Raw genomic sequence first — 16,919 nt, 5'->3', positions numbered from 1 at the left:
AGGAATTTCACCTTAACAATTCATCTCCCTTTATTTTCTCAATAGTAGAACTTACTCAGTTTCCTCAAGATATTTTACAATTATTAAACAGAGAGGGAGGCAAACCATAAGAGACTCTTAAATACAGAAAACAAACTGAGGGTAGATGGGAGTGGAGAAAATGGGTGAAGGGCATTAAGGAGGGCAATAGTTGGGATGAGCATTGAGTGAGCATGTTAAGTGATCAATCACTGGAATCTACTCCTGAAGCCAAGACTACACTGTATGTTAACTAATTTGAGAATAAATAAAAAAATAAATTAGAAAAAAATCTATTTTACAATTATTAATACCGCTGAGAACTTGAGTTTTGAAGAGAGTATAAAGACATGGTCAGATCTGTATAGTGGCCTCCCCAATTATATACACCAAGGGCATTTTACTTTATTTACAATGAATACTACAATACATCATTTCAACATGCTTACAAATAGTACTTACTTTATAGCTTATACTACTTCTGTGTTTTATTTTGGAATGAAAATGCAGTATTTATAGCACTTCTATAATAATTGCTCAGTAACCTATTGATTTGCCCCAAATTACATACAATACTGTATATTTTTATTTAATAAATAGCTTTCTTTAAGAATGACTAGTAACCTGTTTAAATGCTTCCACAGTATAGTCATTTACTCAGTATGCTATTTATTTTTAAAAGTGTTTCAGCTTAAGGTATTTATGTTGAAACAGGTAAAAAAATTCTGTATCTCTCCTCTTTGATTTACCACAATGATTCCACTTAAGATACTGAGGAGACAGCCTTTGCATCAGATATTACAAGTGATCACATAAAATCTCTTAGGACAGAGAAATATCCTAAAGACTTCAATCTAGAAGTCTTTGAGAAAAGGAAAAAAAAATCATGTAATTAATCTTACTGTTGTATTCATTTCTTTCTAAACCAGACTTTTTAACCTCAAATTAATCCTGATAGCAAATCATATTTTATTTTATATGTACCTTTGTTATTCCATTTCAGGACTCAGAAGTCTACAAAATAAGCAGGAGCCTGGGACAGAGTTTAGTCAAGAACTTGGACAGCTCATTGCCCTTTTAACCCCAAAGGTCTATCAGGAAGTAGAAGAACAGGTAATAAATTCTAAAAAAATAACTTGTGTATTTGCTAACATGTCAGTAAACATTTTAGTTTCAAAATACTGGAGAGTGGTAGCTTCTTGTATTTTTTATTTGCTGTCTCTCCCCCATTCTTTACTTATCTCCTCAAATATTCAGAGCAGCTGTAGTTTGATAGGGTAAGGGGTATCTGTGGACCCGATTTTTAACCTTAGAGCCTTTTTTCTTTTTTAGCCTGTTCAAAGAGTTATTCATACCCTTGAATGCTTGAATAAATGAGGTCAGGCATAAGAAGTCAAGCAGAGGGGAAAGCATTAAAAATCAGAACTATGAAATCTTTATAAAAAGAGTAGAAGTGAGATTAATTAAGGAGAATCCAGAGATAATCAGACTGTATCTTGAACACATTCTAGATACTGCCTGAGAACCTAGTGTATGTACCTCTTTTGGCAGGTCAGGTTTAATATTCTTAGACCTTACCTGTCCTTGTCCTATGAAATTGCCTCCTCCCCAGTTTATTAGAGGTAGAGATTAATACTTGCCCAGGCCTGATATTTTGAGAGGTAAACTCCTAAACAAGATTTTCCTAGAAATGTCTCTATATTAATTCTGGCCTTTAATTTCAGAAACTACATCAAGCAGCTTGCTTGATTCAAGCTTATTGGAAGGGTTTCCAAACTAGAAAGAGGTTAAAGAAGCTTCCATCTGCTGTGATTACTTTGCAGAGGAGTTTCAGGTAAAAAGTTCTGATGAGGCATGATGATCTCAGAGGATAGATATATCTTTTTACACTATAGCTGAGTGAAAACTTAAGGTGTTTTTTCCCCTCAATTTTTCTAGTATGTTTCTTTTACTCTTTTTTTTTAAAGGATAGTTCACATACAGTATTACATAAGTGTCAATTATACAAAGTGATTCGACATGTATATACATTGTAAAATGATCATCATGATAAGTCTAGTTATCAACTGTCATCACACAAATGTATTACAATATTATTGACTATATTGCCTATGCTATACTTTACATCCTTTTGACTTATTTATTTAATAACTGGAAGCTTATGCCTCTTTTCATTTATTTTGTCCATCCCCCTGCCTGTCTCCCCTCTCTGGCAACAACCAATTTATATCTGTTTTTATAGATCTGTTTGTTTTATTTACTTTGTTTTTTAGATGCTACATATAACTGTAGAATCATGTGGAATTTTATTTTCTCTGACTTAATTTCACTTAGCATAATTCCCTCTAGAACCATCAATGTTATCACAAATGGTAAGATTCCATTCGTTTTTATGGCTGAGTAATATTCCATTGTATTTATTTTATATACCACATCTTCTTTATCCATCTAATTCATGGACACTTATGTTGCTTCCATATCTTGGCTATTGTAAATAATGCTGGAGTGAAGATGGGGTGCACATATCTTTTTGAATTCATATTTTCATTTTCTTTGGATAAATACACATAAATATATTTGCTGGATTATAAGGTATTTCTATTTTTAATTTTTTTAGGAACTTCCATACTGTTTTCTATAGTGGCTACACCAATATACATTTTGACCCCCATGCACTAGGTTTCCCTTTTCTTTCATATCCTTGCCAATACTTGTTATTTCTTGTCTTTTTACACTAGCCACTCTGACAAGTGTAAGGTAATACCTCATTGTGGTTTTGATTTGCATTTCCCTGATGATTAGTGATGTTGAGTATTTTTCCATGTGTCTTTTGGCCATCTGTATGTGTTCCTTGGAAAAATGTGTATTCAGGGTCTCTACCCATTTTTAACTGAATTTTTTAGGGGCGATTTTTGGTTTTGAGTTGCATGAGTTCTTTATATATTTTGGATATTAACCCCTTATCAGATATATCATTTGCAGATAATCTTCCCCATTCATAGGTTGCTTTTTGTTTTGTTGGTATTATATCACTGTATAAAAGCTTTTTAGTTTGACATAGTCACAATAGTTTATTTTTCCTTTTGTTTTCTGAGGAGACAGATCCAAAAAAAAAATTGCCAACACTGATGTCCAAGAGTTTATTGCCAGTGTTTTGTTTTAGGAGTTTTATGGTTTCATGTCTTACATTTAGGTCTTTAATACATTTAGAGTATTTTTATATAAGAAAGTGGTTTAGTTTCATTCATTTGCATGTAGTTGTCCAATTTTCCCAGCCACCATTTGTTGAAGAGACTATCATTGTATATTCTTGCCTCCTTTGTCACAGATAATTGACCATAGGAGTTTGGGTTTATTTCTGAACTCTCTATTCTTTTTCACTGGTCTACATGTTTTTGTGCCAACACCATACTGTTTTAAATACTAGGGCTTTGTACTATAATTTGAAATCTGGGAACGTGATACCTCCAGCTTTGTTGTTCTTTTTCAAGATTACTTTGGCTATCCAGGGTCTTTTGTTCCATACAACTTTTAGGATTCATTTGTACTAGTTCTGTGAAAAATGCCAATGTAGATAGAGACTGCATTGAATCTGTAGATTACTTTGAGTAGTATGGACATTTTAATATTAATTCTTCTAATCCATGAGCACAGTATATCTTTCCACTTGTGCCATCATCAGTTTCTTTCATCAGTGTCTTATAGTTTTCAGAATACAGGTCTTTCACCTCCTTGGTTAAATTTATTTCTAGATACTTTATTATTTTGATACAATTGTAAATGGGATTGTTTTCTTAATTTCTCTTTCTGCTACTTCATTATTAGCATATGGAAATATAACAGATGTCTGTCAATTAATTTTTTAACCTACAAATTTAATGAATTAATTTATTCTAATAGTTTTTTGGTGGAATCATTAGGATTTTCTATATATAGTATTACATCATTTGGAAACAGTGATGGTTTTCTTCTTACTTCCCAGTTTGGATGCCTTGTATCTCTTTTTCTTGTCTGATTGCTATGACTAGGACTTCCAGAACTATGATCAATAAAAGTGGCAAGGGTGGAATCCATGTCTTGTTCCTGATCTTAGAGGAGAAGCTCTGTTTTTCACCATTGAATATGATGTTAGCTATGGGTTTGTCATATATGTACTGTATTATTTTGAGGTATCTTCCCTCTAAACATACTTCATTGGGAGTTTTTACCATAAATGGCTTATTGGATTTGTCAGATGCTTTATCTACAAGTGTTGAGATTATCATATGATTTTTTTCCTTTGTTAATATGGTATATCATATGGATTGATTTGTGGATATTGAACCATCCTTGCATCCCTGGAATAAATCCCACTTGATCATGATGTATGATCCTTTTAATGCATCATTGAATGCCATTTGCTAATATTTTATTGAGGAATTTTGCATCTATCTATGTTTATCAGGGTTATTGGCCTATAATTTTCTTTTTTTCCTTTTCTTTTCTTTTTAGTGTCTTTGTCTAGTTTTGGTATCAAGGTAATGCTGGCCTTGTAGAATGAATTTTGAAGTGTTCCTTTCTCTTAAATTTTTTGGAGTAGTTTGAGAAGAGTAGATACTAACTAAATGTTTGGTAGAATTCACCTGGGAAGCCACTGATCCTGGACTTGTGTTTGTTGGAAGCTTTGTTGATAATTGATTTGATATCATTACTAGTAATTGGTCTATTAAGATTTTGCTTCTTCCTGATTCACTCTTGTAAGATTGTATATTTCATTTTTTGTGGGTTCTGTGTTGTCTAATTTGTTGGCATGTAATTTTCAAAGTAGTCTCTTATAATCCTTTATACTTCTATGGTGTTAGTTGTAACCTCTCTTTCATCTGATTTTATTTATTTGGGCCCTCTCTTTTTTTCTTGATGAATTTGGCTAAAGGTTTATTTTGCTTATATTTTTGAAGAATCAATTCTTAGTTTCATTGATCTTTTTTTTAATTTAATTTATTTCTGCTCTGGTCTTCATTATTTTTTTCTTCTATTAGCTGTGGGCTTTTTCTTTTTCTAGTTGTTTTAGGTTTAAGATTAGGTTTTAGATTTTTTTTTTTTTTTTTTTTTTTTTTTTTTAGGTAGGCCTGTATTGCTATAAACTTTCCTCTTGGAACTACTTTTGCTGAATCCTATAGATTTCGGAATGTTGTGTTTCTATTTTTATTTGTCTCAATGTAATGTTTTATTTCCTCTTTTATTTCTTTGTTGACCCATTGTTTATTTAATAGCATGTTGTTTAGCCTCCACGTGTTTGTGTTTGTTCCAGTTTTTTTTCTTGTAATTGATTTCTAGTTTTATACCATTGTGGTTGGAAGAGATACTTAATATGATTTCAGTCTTAAATTTGTTGAGACTTGTTTTGTTGTTTAACCTGTGATTTATCCTCAAGAATGTTCCATGTGCACTTAAAAAGAATGTGTAGTTTGCTGGTTTTGGATGGAATGTTCTGTGTATATAAATCCATCTGGTCTAAAGTGTCGTTTAAGACCACTTTTTCTATTGATTTTCTGTCTCGATGATCTATTCAGTGACATAAATGGGTTATTAAAGTCCCTGCTATTATGTATTACTGTCAGTTTCTCCTTTTACATTTGTTATTAATTTGCTTTAAATATTTAGGTGTGTCTATATTAGGTGCATATATTTATATATGTAATATATTAGGTGAAAAAATATATATGTTTACAACTGTTAAATCCTCCTGTATTGATTTCTTCATCATTATGTAATGCCCTTATTTGTCTCATGGTCTTTGTTATAAAGTCTATTTTGTCTGATATATGTATTGCTACTTCAGCTTTCTTTTCACTTCATTTGCATGAAATACCTTCTTTCCATCCCTTTATTTTCAGCCTGTATGTGTTTTTAGGTCTGAAATGAGTCTTGTAGGCAGCATGTAGATGGGTCTTCTTTTTTATCCATTTAATCATGCTGTGTCTTTTGATTGGACATTAGTCCATTTACATTTAAAGTAATTATAACAGGTGTGTACTTATTGCCATTTTGTTCATTTTGTTCATTGTTTTTGTGGTTGTTTTTTTCTTCTCTTGTTTTCTTTTCTGTGATTTGATGACTTTTAGTGGTATGCTTGGTTGTCTTTATTTTTTTGTGTAGCTGTTACAGATTTTGGGTTTGTGGTTACCATGAGGTTCATATATAATGCTCAATTATGGCAGTCTATATTAAGTTAATGGTCACTTAAGTTTGAACACATTCTAAAACACTCTCCCACCACCATGTTTTTGACATCATATTTTACTCTTTATTTTAGTGTCTCTTAACTAATTATTGTAGATACACTTGACTATTACTTTTGTCTTTTAGCTTTCATACTAGCTTTATAAGTGGTTCATCTACTGTCTTTACTATATGTTTGCTTTTACTAGTGAGATTTTTTTCTTTTCATAAATTTCTTCTAGTTATGGCCTTTAACTGCTTAAAGAAGTCCCTTTTAATATTTCTCGTAAGGCTGGTTTTTGTGGTGATGAGCTCCTTTAACTTGTGTTTGTCTGGGGAACTCTATATCTCCTTCTATTTTGAATGATAATATTGCTGGGTACTCTTGGTTGTAGGTTTTTCCTTTCAGAACTTTGAATATATCATTCAACTCCCCTCTGGCCTGCAAAGTTGCTGTTAAATATCAGCCTTGTGGACATTCCCTTATTATATAACTAGTTTCTTATCTCTTGATGATTTTAAGATTCTCTCCTAAATTTTTGACATGTTAATTATTGTGTTTCTTGGTATTAACTTTTTTGGGTTAATCTTGTTGGGAGTTTCTGTGCTTCTTGAACATGGATGTATGTTTCCTTCCCCAGGTTAGGGAGTTTTCAGCTACTATTTCTTCAAATAAGTTTTGTACCCCTTTCTCTTACTCTTCTTCCAAGACCCCTAATATCCAAATGTTAGTACATTTGATGTTGTCCCAGAAGTCTTTTAAACTATTCTAATTTTTTCAAGTTCTTCAGTCTTTTTGCTGGTTTCTACTACATGGTCTTCCAGATTGCTCTTTGGTTTTTCTGCATTATCTAATCTGCTGTTGATTTCCTTCTAACTTATTTTTCGTTTCATTTATTTCATTCTTTAGCTCTGATTGGTTCTTTTTTATATTTTCTATCTCTTTGTTGAAATTCTCACTGTGTTCATCCATTCTTCTCCCAAGTTTGATGAGCATCTTTATGATAATTACTTTGAACTCTTTATATGGTAGATCACACTTTTTGTGTAGTTCTTCTTCTGAAGTTTTGTCTTGTTTTTTCATTTGTACCATATTCCTCTGTCTCCTCATTTTGCCTGACTTTCTGTGTTTGTTTCTATGTATTAGGTAGATCAATTGTTGGTCTTCAAAGAGTAGCCTTATGTAGAAGGTGTCCTGGAGGGGCCAGAAGCACAGTCCTCTCCAGGTCACCAAAACTAAGTGCAACAGGGGTGTCCCCTGTGTTGACTTCATGCACTTTCCTTTTGATTGGGCTGCAACTGTTGTGGGCACACTGGTGGGTCGGGCTGTCTACAGCTCCCCCTACCAGCCAGTTTGGGTGGGCTCCAGTCCAGGCCATTGCTTTCCACTGGATGCAGTGGGGCAGAACATGCTTTTATGAGGTGCTAGTCGGAGCCAATGCCACCTGCCAGTTGGTGTGGTGAGTCCACAAGGCAACGCTGGGGAGTGGTATGTGATGCTAACAGAGTAGATGGGAGAGTATCAGAAATGGAACCCACCAGTACTTCCATTCCCAGAGAAAGTTCTTACAGATCTCTGGTCCTCCAGCACATACCCTAAAATCAGTCAGGAAATCACTCAGCTTTCCTTTACATATAGCTGAGGCAGTTTTCAAACTGCTGCCTCTGTGCTGGGTCTCAGAGCAAGTAAGTTTGTGCATGAGACCTTTAAGAATACAGTCTTTGTTTCCTATAGCCTCTCTGCTGTCCCAGAATTATGCTCCACTGATTTTCAAAGCCAGAAATTTATGGGCACTTCTCTGGATGAACATCTCCAGGCAAGGTAGCCTGATGTCGGGTTTGAAACCCTTGCTGCATAGGGAAGACCTCTATACCTGTGGCATCTCTCCCCCTGTGGGTCACTGCACCAGATCTCATCTCTGTCTCTCCTACTTTTCTCCATGTGCTTTGTCTTTATATCTTTAGCTGTGGAATAGCTAATCTTTAGGTTGTTCTCAGAGAGAGTTGCTCTGTATTTAGTTGTAGCCTTATTTTCTGGGGAAGGAGATGAACTCAGGATACTCCTGCTCCACCAACTTGCTCCTCCAGCTGTTTCTTTTACTATTGCTTTCATTCTTGTTTTGAAAACACATTTCTGAGTACCAGCACTCCAGTAACTAGATCTTTCAAAGCAAAGGACATAATGAAAGACAAAAATCTGATGGACCAAATATATAGTCTTACTCACTTGATAAGACATTTTTTGTGGGCCAAGCCTACAGAGAGAGGCAGTGATAGTCAATTATTTTATTTAACCCTTGAAGTAAATAAGTGCCTTAATTGTTCATATGTAATTATGGTAAAAACACGTATGAATTCATAATGGTTTTAGTATGTTCACTTGAGTTCTATCAGTAAATATGGCACAGATAGGTATTGTCATTTAGATATGACACAGTTTGTTATTCATCCTTGTTTCAAGTGGACCAAAAGTGAAAATACTGACAGCATATTATTTATTACTGACCCATCCAGATTCTTAGAGCCAATGGAAAGAATAACACACACACACACACACACACACACACACACACACACACACACGTAAATGACTTAGCTCCTAGTCATTTGTGATGAAATAGAGCTATCTCAAAGGTGATTTTCATGTAGCCTTAGACTTAAAGCTAAATTTTCATTTACTAAAGTGAAACTTGCATATTCCAGAAGTCAGTTTTTTAAGAGAACTAAAACTAGTCTTTTAATAACTATAGCTGCATTTCTCAGTTACAAATTTTTTTTTAAATAGTGAGCTAAAATTTAGATTTAAATCATTGATGAAAATTTCCTTTAGAGAAGAGTTAAAGATAGATTATTAATATTGGGCATGAGTTTTTTTTTTAACATGAATTTTTTAAACATGTTTCAATTGCCTAATATATGCCAGAGGCCATGCTAGGTATTGGAAGAGTTAAACAGACTTGATTTTGTATTCCACCTCAGCAATTTATGGGCTAAAAGACCCAGGACAAGTTGCCCAACCTCTTTCATCCTCAAATTCTCCATCTATATAATGGCGATAATTGTGTACCTCCCAAGATTAAAATAATATAAAGGGTGTTTGTTTTTTTTTTAGCATATTACCTGGAACTTAAAAAAATTATAGCGGGGAACTACATATGGCACATTTTTTGCCATTGAAGATTTACAAATCTAGTTAGACAAACAGATATATTAAATAAATAGTACTTGTGAGAGGCAATTATAATCATTCCAGCATTGCTCATGGTTTACTATGTATCCTACAATGAATTTCTTTAAAAACATTTTTAAAAATATTTCTTTGGTCAAATAAACATGGGTAATGATGAATATTTTGAGAGTCACAATGTATATTATTCTCTTCAAGAATCTGAGATGTTCTTGGCATAGCCTTGCCTTCTGTGGTGAACTCAGAGTATTTATTACTTATGAATTCTACTTGCTGTCATTCTCAGCTCTCTGCCCTCTTACATTTAAAGGTACCCCCATAACATGGATTCAGACCTTTAATGTTTAGTCTCACAATAGTTGTCAAATTTGCCCATCTACTTTTTCTTGTAATATAAAAATCTATATTTAAAAGTACCCCAGGATTGCCGATTCTGTTCACTTAAAAGTATAGTTATAGATTCTTTTTTTTTTTAATGTTTATTTACTCTTGAGAGAGAGAGAGAGAGAGAGCAACAGAGCATGAGGAGGGGAGGGGCAGAGAGAGGGGGAGACACAGAATCCGAAGCAGGTTCCAGGCTCCGAGCTGTCAGCACAGAGCCGGATGCAGGGCTAGAACCCACGAACTGCAAGATCATGACCTGAGCTGAAGCTGGACGCTTTACCGACTGAGCCACCCAGGCACCCCTGGATTCTAATTAATGTTACACTATTTTAAAATAGAAACTGCATTGCTTTATATAACAAAACCAGTCCAGTTATAACTATTTCCGTTAAAAGAAATTAGCTGTGAAGCCAAAATTATTTAAATCTCATGTTATAAACAGTTTGTTTTTTTCCAGTATTTTGAGTTTGAAGTCTTAGAACAGATTGAAGTATAGTTTTAACCTTTGGGTTTTATTTAATTTTTTAATTTCAAGTTTGTTCAGGCTTCAGTACCTTTCCTCTTTTACTAGTTGAAATAATTTATGCAAATTTTTCTTGCTTCCTTTATGACTGAGCTTTCTGCAAAGGTTATTTCTGTCTCTTTGTGGTCAGGTCATTATCTCAGGGTAATTTTTCCCTCCCATGTTTTTTTGGGGAGGAAGGAACTGCCCACCACTCATAATTATGGACCCAGATTCATCAGAGCTTTTTAAATTCCAGCAAGAGGCACTCTTGTGTAGTCATACCCTTATTGATGTGCCTTCTTAGGGGTTTTTTTTCTTTTTTTCTTTTTTATGTTGTGTTAGATGCCTTTGAACTGTCTTTTTTTTTTTTTTAAACTGAAGTGTGATTATTAGTTTCAGGTATACAGTGTAGTGATAAAATCACTCTATACTTAGGCTGTACTCACCACAAGTGTAGCTACCATCTGTTACCACACAGGCTATTACAATACCATTAACTGTATTCCCTATGCTGTCTGTACCTTTCATCCCTATTAGTTACTTATTCCATAACTAGAAGCCTGTACTTCCCACTCCCCTTCACCCATTTTGCCCATCCTCTCACCACTTGGGAGTTTCTTTTTTACTGAATCATTTTTTATGGTCAAAAACTTTATTTAATGTTAAGTGCTCTTTTCCTCAGCAAGGTTTTCTGAAGCAGCTAATAGCTGCACCAGTTATCTTTGGAAAACCACACAACCTACCTACCTTTATCATAGTGCTGACATTTTGGTGTCTTTGTTTTTTTTTTTTTTAATTTTTTTTTTAACATTTATTCATTTTTGAGAGTGAGAGAGACAGAGTGTGAGCGGGGGAAGGGCAGAGAGAGAGGGAGACACAGAATCTGAAGCAGGCTCCATGCTCTGAGCTGTCAGAACAGAGCCTGACGCGGGGCTCGAACTCACGGACAGGGAGATCATGACCTGAGCTGAAGTTGGATGCTTAACCAACTGAGCCACCCAGGCCCCGATATTTTGGTGTCTTAATTATACTTGTTTCACTTTGTAGGGGAAGAAAAAAATTTTTCCTCTACCTATCTTAGGTTCATTTCCTGGGGCTCTGAAAATTAGACTGACAAAAAAGGAAAACAAAACAGATTAACAAGAGAAAAACAGTTTATTAATGTGTGCAGTACACATCCTGCAGAAGAAACCTCACATAATGAGTAACTCCAATGAATGGTTTGGGCTTCGGTAGCATCTTAACAAAGAATAATAAATCATAGAGAGGTGACAGGTAAAAACAAAAGGGGTTTTAGGCTTCCAACATCAGGAAATTATGGGAAGGTAAATATATTTGGAAAACTAATAGCATATGTGGGTTATTTGTCTAGATCCATCTTGGCACCAACTTTCCATCTTCTTCATGGCCATAAAACTTCTTTGGGAGGGGGGATTTATAGCAGTCTTCATTTCTGAGAGGCTTCTGCTTTTAGTTTGATAAAGTATGCTCTGGGAAGACTCTGCACTGGCAGATTCTCATTTGCCTCTCTCTCATTTGCCTGCTCAAAATTAATCTTTATGCCAAAGTAGCATATTCTGCTACCTTTCAACTTCTTGAAATTGAACTTCTGAAGGGCAGAAATATTATCTATTCTCTGTTCACCTGAGTTGCAGTATCAAGCAGACAGCAATCACTCTTTATAAATATTTGTTGAGTTAATGAACAGAGGCCATCAACTATTTTGGCCATGAACTCATATGGTGTTCCCCTAGTTCATACTTACTATTCTACAAAAGAGGAATTCCTAGAGAATTCCTGATATTTTGGCAGTAGATCGTTTGGTCACTCTTTGATGGTAAAGATTCATGTTGATTAAATGTAGATCATGGAATGTACTTATATAAATTATCTTGCAAATATATCTGATCAGTCATTTCATTTATAGAAGTGCAGTACAGTTGCCAGATGGTCAAATGCCTATTCTTTCTTACAAAGAAACCAGTTAAATGAATACTCAAATTTTTTAGTGATTAAGGAACTCCTAACTAGAACTACAGAGTAAGTAGCTACTAGTAACTAACTAGAATGTTCCTAAGTGGGAGGAAAACATTCAAATTCAAAATCACATTAATTCCTAATAAATGTTTTCAAACATGAATAAAGCATGTGAATCCAGAAACACATATTTATCATTTGTCATTTCAATCACTGAACCTCACTTTTCTACTATATTTCTTTGTTTTACTTCTACTGCACACACCATAATCTTTTCATTTTTGCCATATTCTATAGCCTGTATGCTTAAGCTTTTACCCAGACACAGTTTTCTGACAGATTAAATGTCCTGGCAATTCAGTTTTAATGATTACTAGGTTTCTCATACTAATAGTGAATTTAAAATAATGATAATGCAGTGTTAAACATGATCATCTATAAACAATTAGACAGTTTAAAAGGAGATTTTGTTTAGGGACAGTTGTTCTCTTTTATCCTCCATAAGTAGGTAAAGGGCAAAATGTCCTTACTTATATGCTGTATACAACCCACAATTTTGCAGGGAGAGTTCTATAGGAGAGGCAAGTTTACATCAGCATTGTTTGAGAACGTAAAGACCCCTTACTTCATTTCCAAATTTTGGAAAGAGGAAAAGACACTTAGAAACTATTTAGCTAACCCTACATCCTCTCTAGAACCCCTTCTACTTTTGGCACACATGAACTTGAGGTCTTCTCTACCTTTCTTAATAGGGTAATAAGAAAGACATTTTGAAACAGACCTTTGACTCTTGACAAAGTGTACAACTAGAAAAAACCCTTAAGTTGTAATTGGTAGCAGTTAGGGAATACTAAGAAAATAAGCAAAAATCACACACAAAAAATTTTATCAGAATAATTTTGTGAGTTTTCCTCTTCTGTTTTAAGAGATTTTTAAATTGCTTTATGCTTGTTTTTCCTTTTCCAAAAGCAACTGAATTAAAAACCATTATAACTCTCAATAACTATACCATTTTGAAGTCTGCCTGTCTACAAAGCTATAGCCAAGGTACCTCATTTCTGGAAAAAGAATCTAAGAACAAATGCTTTTGAGTGAGGCACAAGCAAATTAAGTCTATAGAAGTAAAATAAATAATGTATTCTTCTCTTCTTAATCCTTTTTTGATTTCTCTTTCTGTGGGTATCTGGAAGCATTTTGAGTATATTTATTATAGATTAATACTTGTGATCTCCTTGCATAGTGATATAGGAAGCAAACTGGACAGAAATGGCTAAGGACAAATTTTGGTGAATAAAAGCAGATAATATACAAATACTAATTAAGTATTTGTGGCCACATGAAAATTTCATAATTGGTTCTAATAATAAATGTTATTAGTCAATAATTGAGAAATAGGTAAACATGAAGAAAATAAAAATCATTCATAATCATTTCATGCAGTTAAAATTGCTATTGAAATTTTTTTTTTAATATATGTAATATGTATTTTTAACACAATTTGGAATGTTTTCTATATCCTGATTTTATTTTTACTTGACATTAGATTTGGGTCTTTTCCCAAGTTGCTGAATTTGGAAAATTTTGAATTTTTATTTTTTATTCATAGAATCCTGTTCAGTGAATGAGCCAGTAATTTATCCAGTTCCCTATTGTTTTCAACTTGTTACAGTTGTAACAAGGCTGCATATATATAATTACTAGTGAGGTTAAACATTTTTTCATATACTTCTTAAATGGGTGCATCATTTATGAAGAAATTACGTATAAGGTACTTATTGTTTCTGTCACAGATCTAAACGAAGCAAGATCTTACTAAAGCTAAAAAGGCAGAAGGAAGAAGAGGATCGCAGATTACAGTTGCACATTCAAAGACAGAGAGCCGTGAGACTGTCCCGAGAATTACGGCTGAGTATGCTTGAAATAGTTCATCCAGGTGCGTGGCAATGTCAATTTTCTAAGTGTAAAAATATTTAAAGCATCTTTTAATGAGCCAGATTTCCCGCTACCTGATTTTTTTTTTCTTTTAATTTGGACTGTTTCTCTGTTTCTCCCTTTTCCAGGTAAACCTTGTTAAACCTCGAGTCAAAAAAAAAAGTTACTATTTTTTCTGATTAAGGCCTATTATTGATGATGAGCAGTCTCTCAACTAGTTTTCGTATCTTTTGGATAAATTAATGAAACATAAAAATATGTGATAGCTTTAAAGATAGCTTTCAGAGACATAGAGAAAGAATCCCCTTGACCCTAAATAAGGAGTTTGAATATTGCTACATTCTGGCATCTGAACTTTACTCATACACCAGTATAAACCTTGTGACATCTTACCACCTTTGATACACTAAACTGAGATTAATATTACAGTCTGGGAATTGGAATGGTTTTAAGATTGTTTTTGTTCTTCCCCTTCCCCTCCTACCACTCACTCCCAGTGTTCTCCACTACCCTCTTATTTCTCATTTTTTCCCTTAAATATAAATGTTTCATAGTGTTCCATCTTTACTCCTCACTCTCATGTTGCTCTTTCTGCAGTATCTTATCCGTAACTATAGCTTCAACTACCAGCTGAGTGAACATTCAAATCTTGTTTGCATCTTCACCCTCCCAAGCTCTAAACCAGCACTTCCTAATAAACCTTTTTACAAAATGAAATGTTCTTTATTTGCACTGTTTAATATGGTTCCCACTGGCTAGACATGACCATTGAGTACTTGAAATATGGTTAGTGCATGCAAGCACATGAATCTTTAATTTCGCTTTATTTAAAGTAGCTATTTGTGGTTAGTGTCAACTATATTGGACTGCACAGCTCTGTAGCCAGTTCTCTATTGGATAGCTTTACTTAGATATCCACAGGCATCCTAAAACTAGTCATTATCTCCCCACTTCCCCCACCAATTTCCTCTCCCTGTATTCCCCTTCTCAGATAATGGCACCAACAATCCACTCAATTTCCCATCTGTGAGACGCCCTAGAGTTCTTTCTCTTTCTCACGTACAACGAGTCTGAGAAAGAAAAAAAAAAAGTCATCTGTAGATAAGAGAAATTTAGAAGTACACAGAGTAGTTAATACATACACACATTTTGCCTTTTCCCTCTCGTGGTATGGATTGAATTCCTACTATGTACTTGGGATTCTTTTTTCTAAATATTCTTACTATTGGATTATTAATATTAACCCTTTTCTCATTACTTTGCCACAAAATTATATGAATCTTTTCTCTAAAAGAAGCGACATAATCTGAGAAAGCTTTTGGAGTTTTTTTTTCCTACTATGTTAGAACTACTGTAAAATAATAAAATTGGGGAAATTAATGAACAATATTTAAAGAAACAAATAAAAAGACCGTAAGATTGTTGTTTATTATCATTGTCCTGATTCCAGAACTTGAGAAAGCATAGTAGTTGAGTATGTTGTAATAGTGTGTGTCATCTTTCTAGGTCAGGTGGAAAAACATAATCGGGAAATAGAAGAGAAATCAGCATTGATTATCCAGAAACACTGGAGAGGGTACAGGGAAAGGAAAATTTTTCGCCAACAGAGGCCATCTCTCACGGAGTATAAAGCAGCTGTCACACTTCAGAGAGCAGTGAGTCTAATGTAGTAAAAAGATTACTGGATTAGGAAGCAAAAACATGGATTCAAACCTGACCTTGGATATACCTGCTGTAAAGTCTAGTCACGGAGCTTTTCTGAGTCTTAGTTTCTTCCTCTATAAAATAAGAACCTCTTTACCACTGGACAAACTGATTTAGACACCCAGGCCTTAGTACTTCCATTGAACCTTGAACATCATTTATCATACTGCAGTGTTATTTGTTCGTTTTTTTTTTCTTTCTTGGCCTGTGACTTCCTGAAGGGTAAGGAACTCTTATTTATTGTTGTCAGCCTTCAGCATGTGCTTGGTATATGAATGGATGTTTACCATACCTTTTTCGCTTAATTGTTATGTGAGTCAGATGACCTGATTTTTGGGAAAGTATCTTATAAAGTGCAAAGCCTGTACCAGTTCAGCACATCATATTTTATTTTTTTTAATGTACAGATAATATATTAGATATAATTGGATCACTGTAATTCTTGAATTATAGAATGGTGTTCTTAAATGATAATTTTCCTGAGATTTATCTGGAGCATAGTAATATTTTATTGCCTTGGAAAAGTATAGCAAACAGGCTATTTATTTCATTCAGTGACCAATTTTCCTAACATCTGTTATTTGCTTATACCTGTTAACTTTCAGGTCTATAGGATTTCGGGTCTATAGCAATTATCTTTATGATACTTTATTGTTGAATTTTAGGTTAATTTCAGTTTTTTACAGTGATAAATTTTGAATAGTCTCTTTGTTAATTCTCCATGATTAACTTCTTACAAAGATAATTAAAAACCACTCTTTAAAAAATAGGAAAGAGTAAGTACTAAAAAAAATAGGAAAAAGTAAGTAAGGAAAGAGAAGTAGGTAGATTTCTGTTGCCCCCTTCTTCCTCAGACTTTTTGGGTGATGTCAGGCTCTGTCTGCAACAAACAATCCTATACCATCACCAAACAACACTCACACCTGCTTTTTACCCTCTGCTACATAAGGCCATCTAAGAACCTATGGATATCCATGTTGGAGATACTTCTTTTAGGGGAGGAACCCTTGG

At 34.1% G+C, this 16,919-nt stretch overlaps 1 protein-coding gene across 11 annotated transcripts in view; it reads left to right on the top strand.

Annotated features, from left to right (window-relative positions):
• Positions 1 to 16,919, top strand: part of IQCB1 (IQ motif containing B1) — a 62,783-nt gene that overhangs the window by 29,630 nt on the left and 16,234 nt on the right. For all 11 annotated transcript variants that reach the window (XM_011285926.4, XM_006936092.5, XM_006936093.4 and 8 more), the window contains 4 exons: positions 1,022 to 1,131; positions 1,743 to 1,852; positions 14,063 to 14,205; positions 15,711 to 15,859. In XM_011285926.4, coding sequence (XP_011284228.1) covers positions 1,022 to 1,131; positions 1,743 to 1,852; positions 14,063 to 14,205; positions 15,711 to 15,859 — 512 coding nt within the window. The remainder of the gene's footprint in view (positions 1 to 1,021; positions 1,132 to 1,742; positions 1,853 to 14,062; positions 14,206 to 15,710; positions 15,860 to 16,919) is intronic.

Source organism: Felis catus, chromosome C2, assembly GCF_018350175.1.
Source record: "Felis catus isolate Fca126 chromosome C2, F.catus_Fca126_mat1.0, whole genome shotgun sequence".
NCBI classification, from domain to species: domain Eukaryota; kingdom Metazoa; phylum Chordata; class Mammalia; order Carnivora; family Felidae; genus Felis; species Felis catus.
Note: the sequence above shows the minus strand (reverse complement) of the source record. Positions and strands in the feature narration are given on the sequence as shown.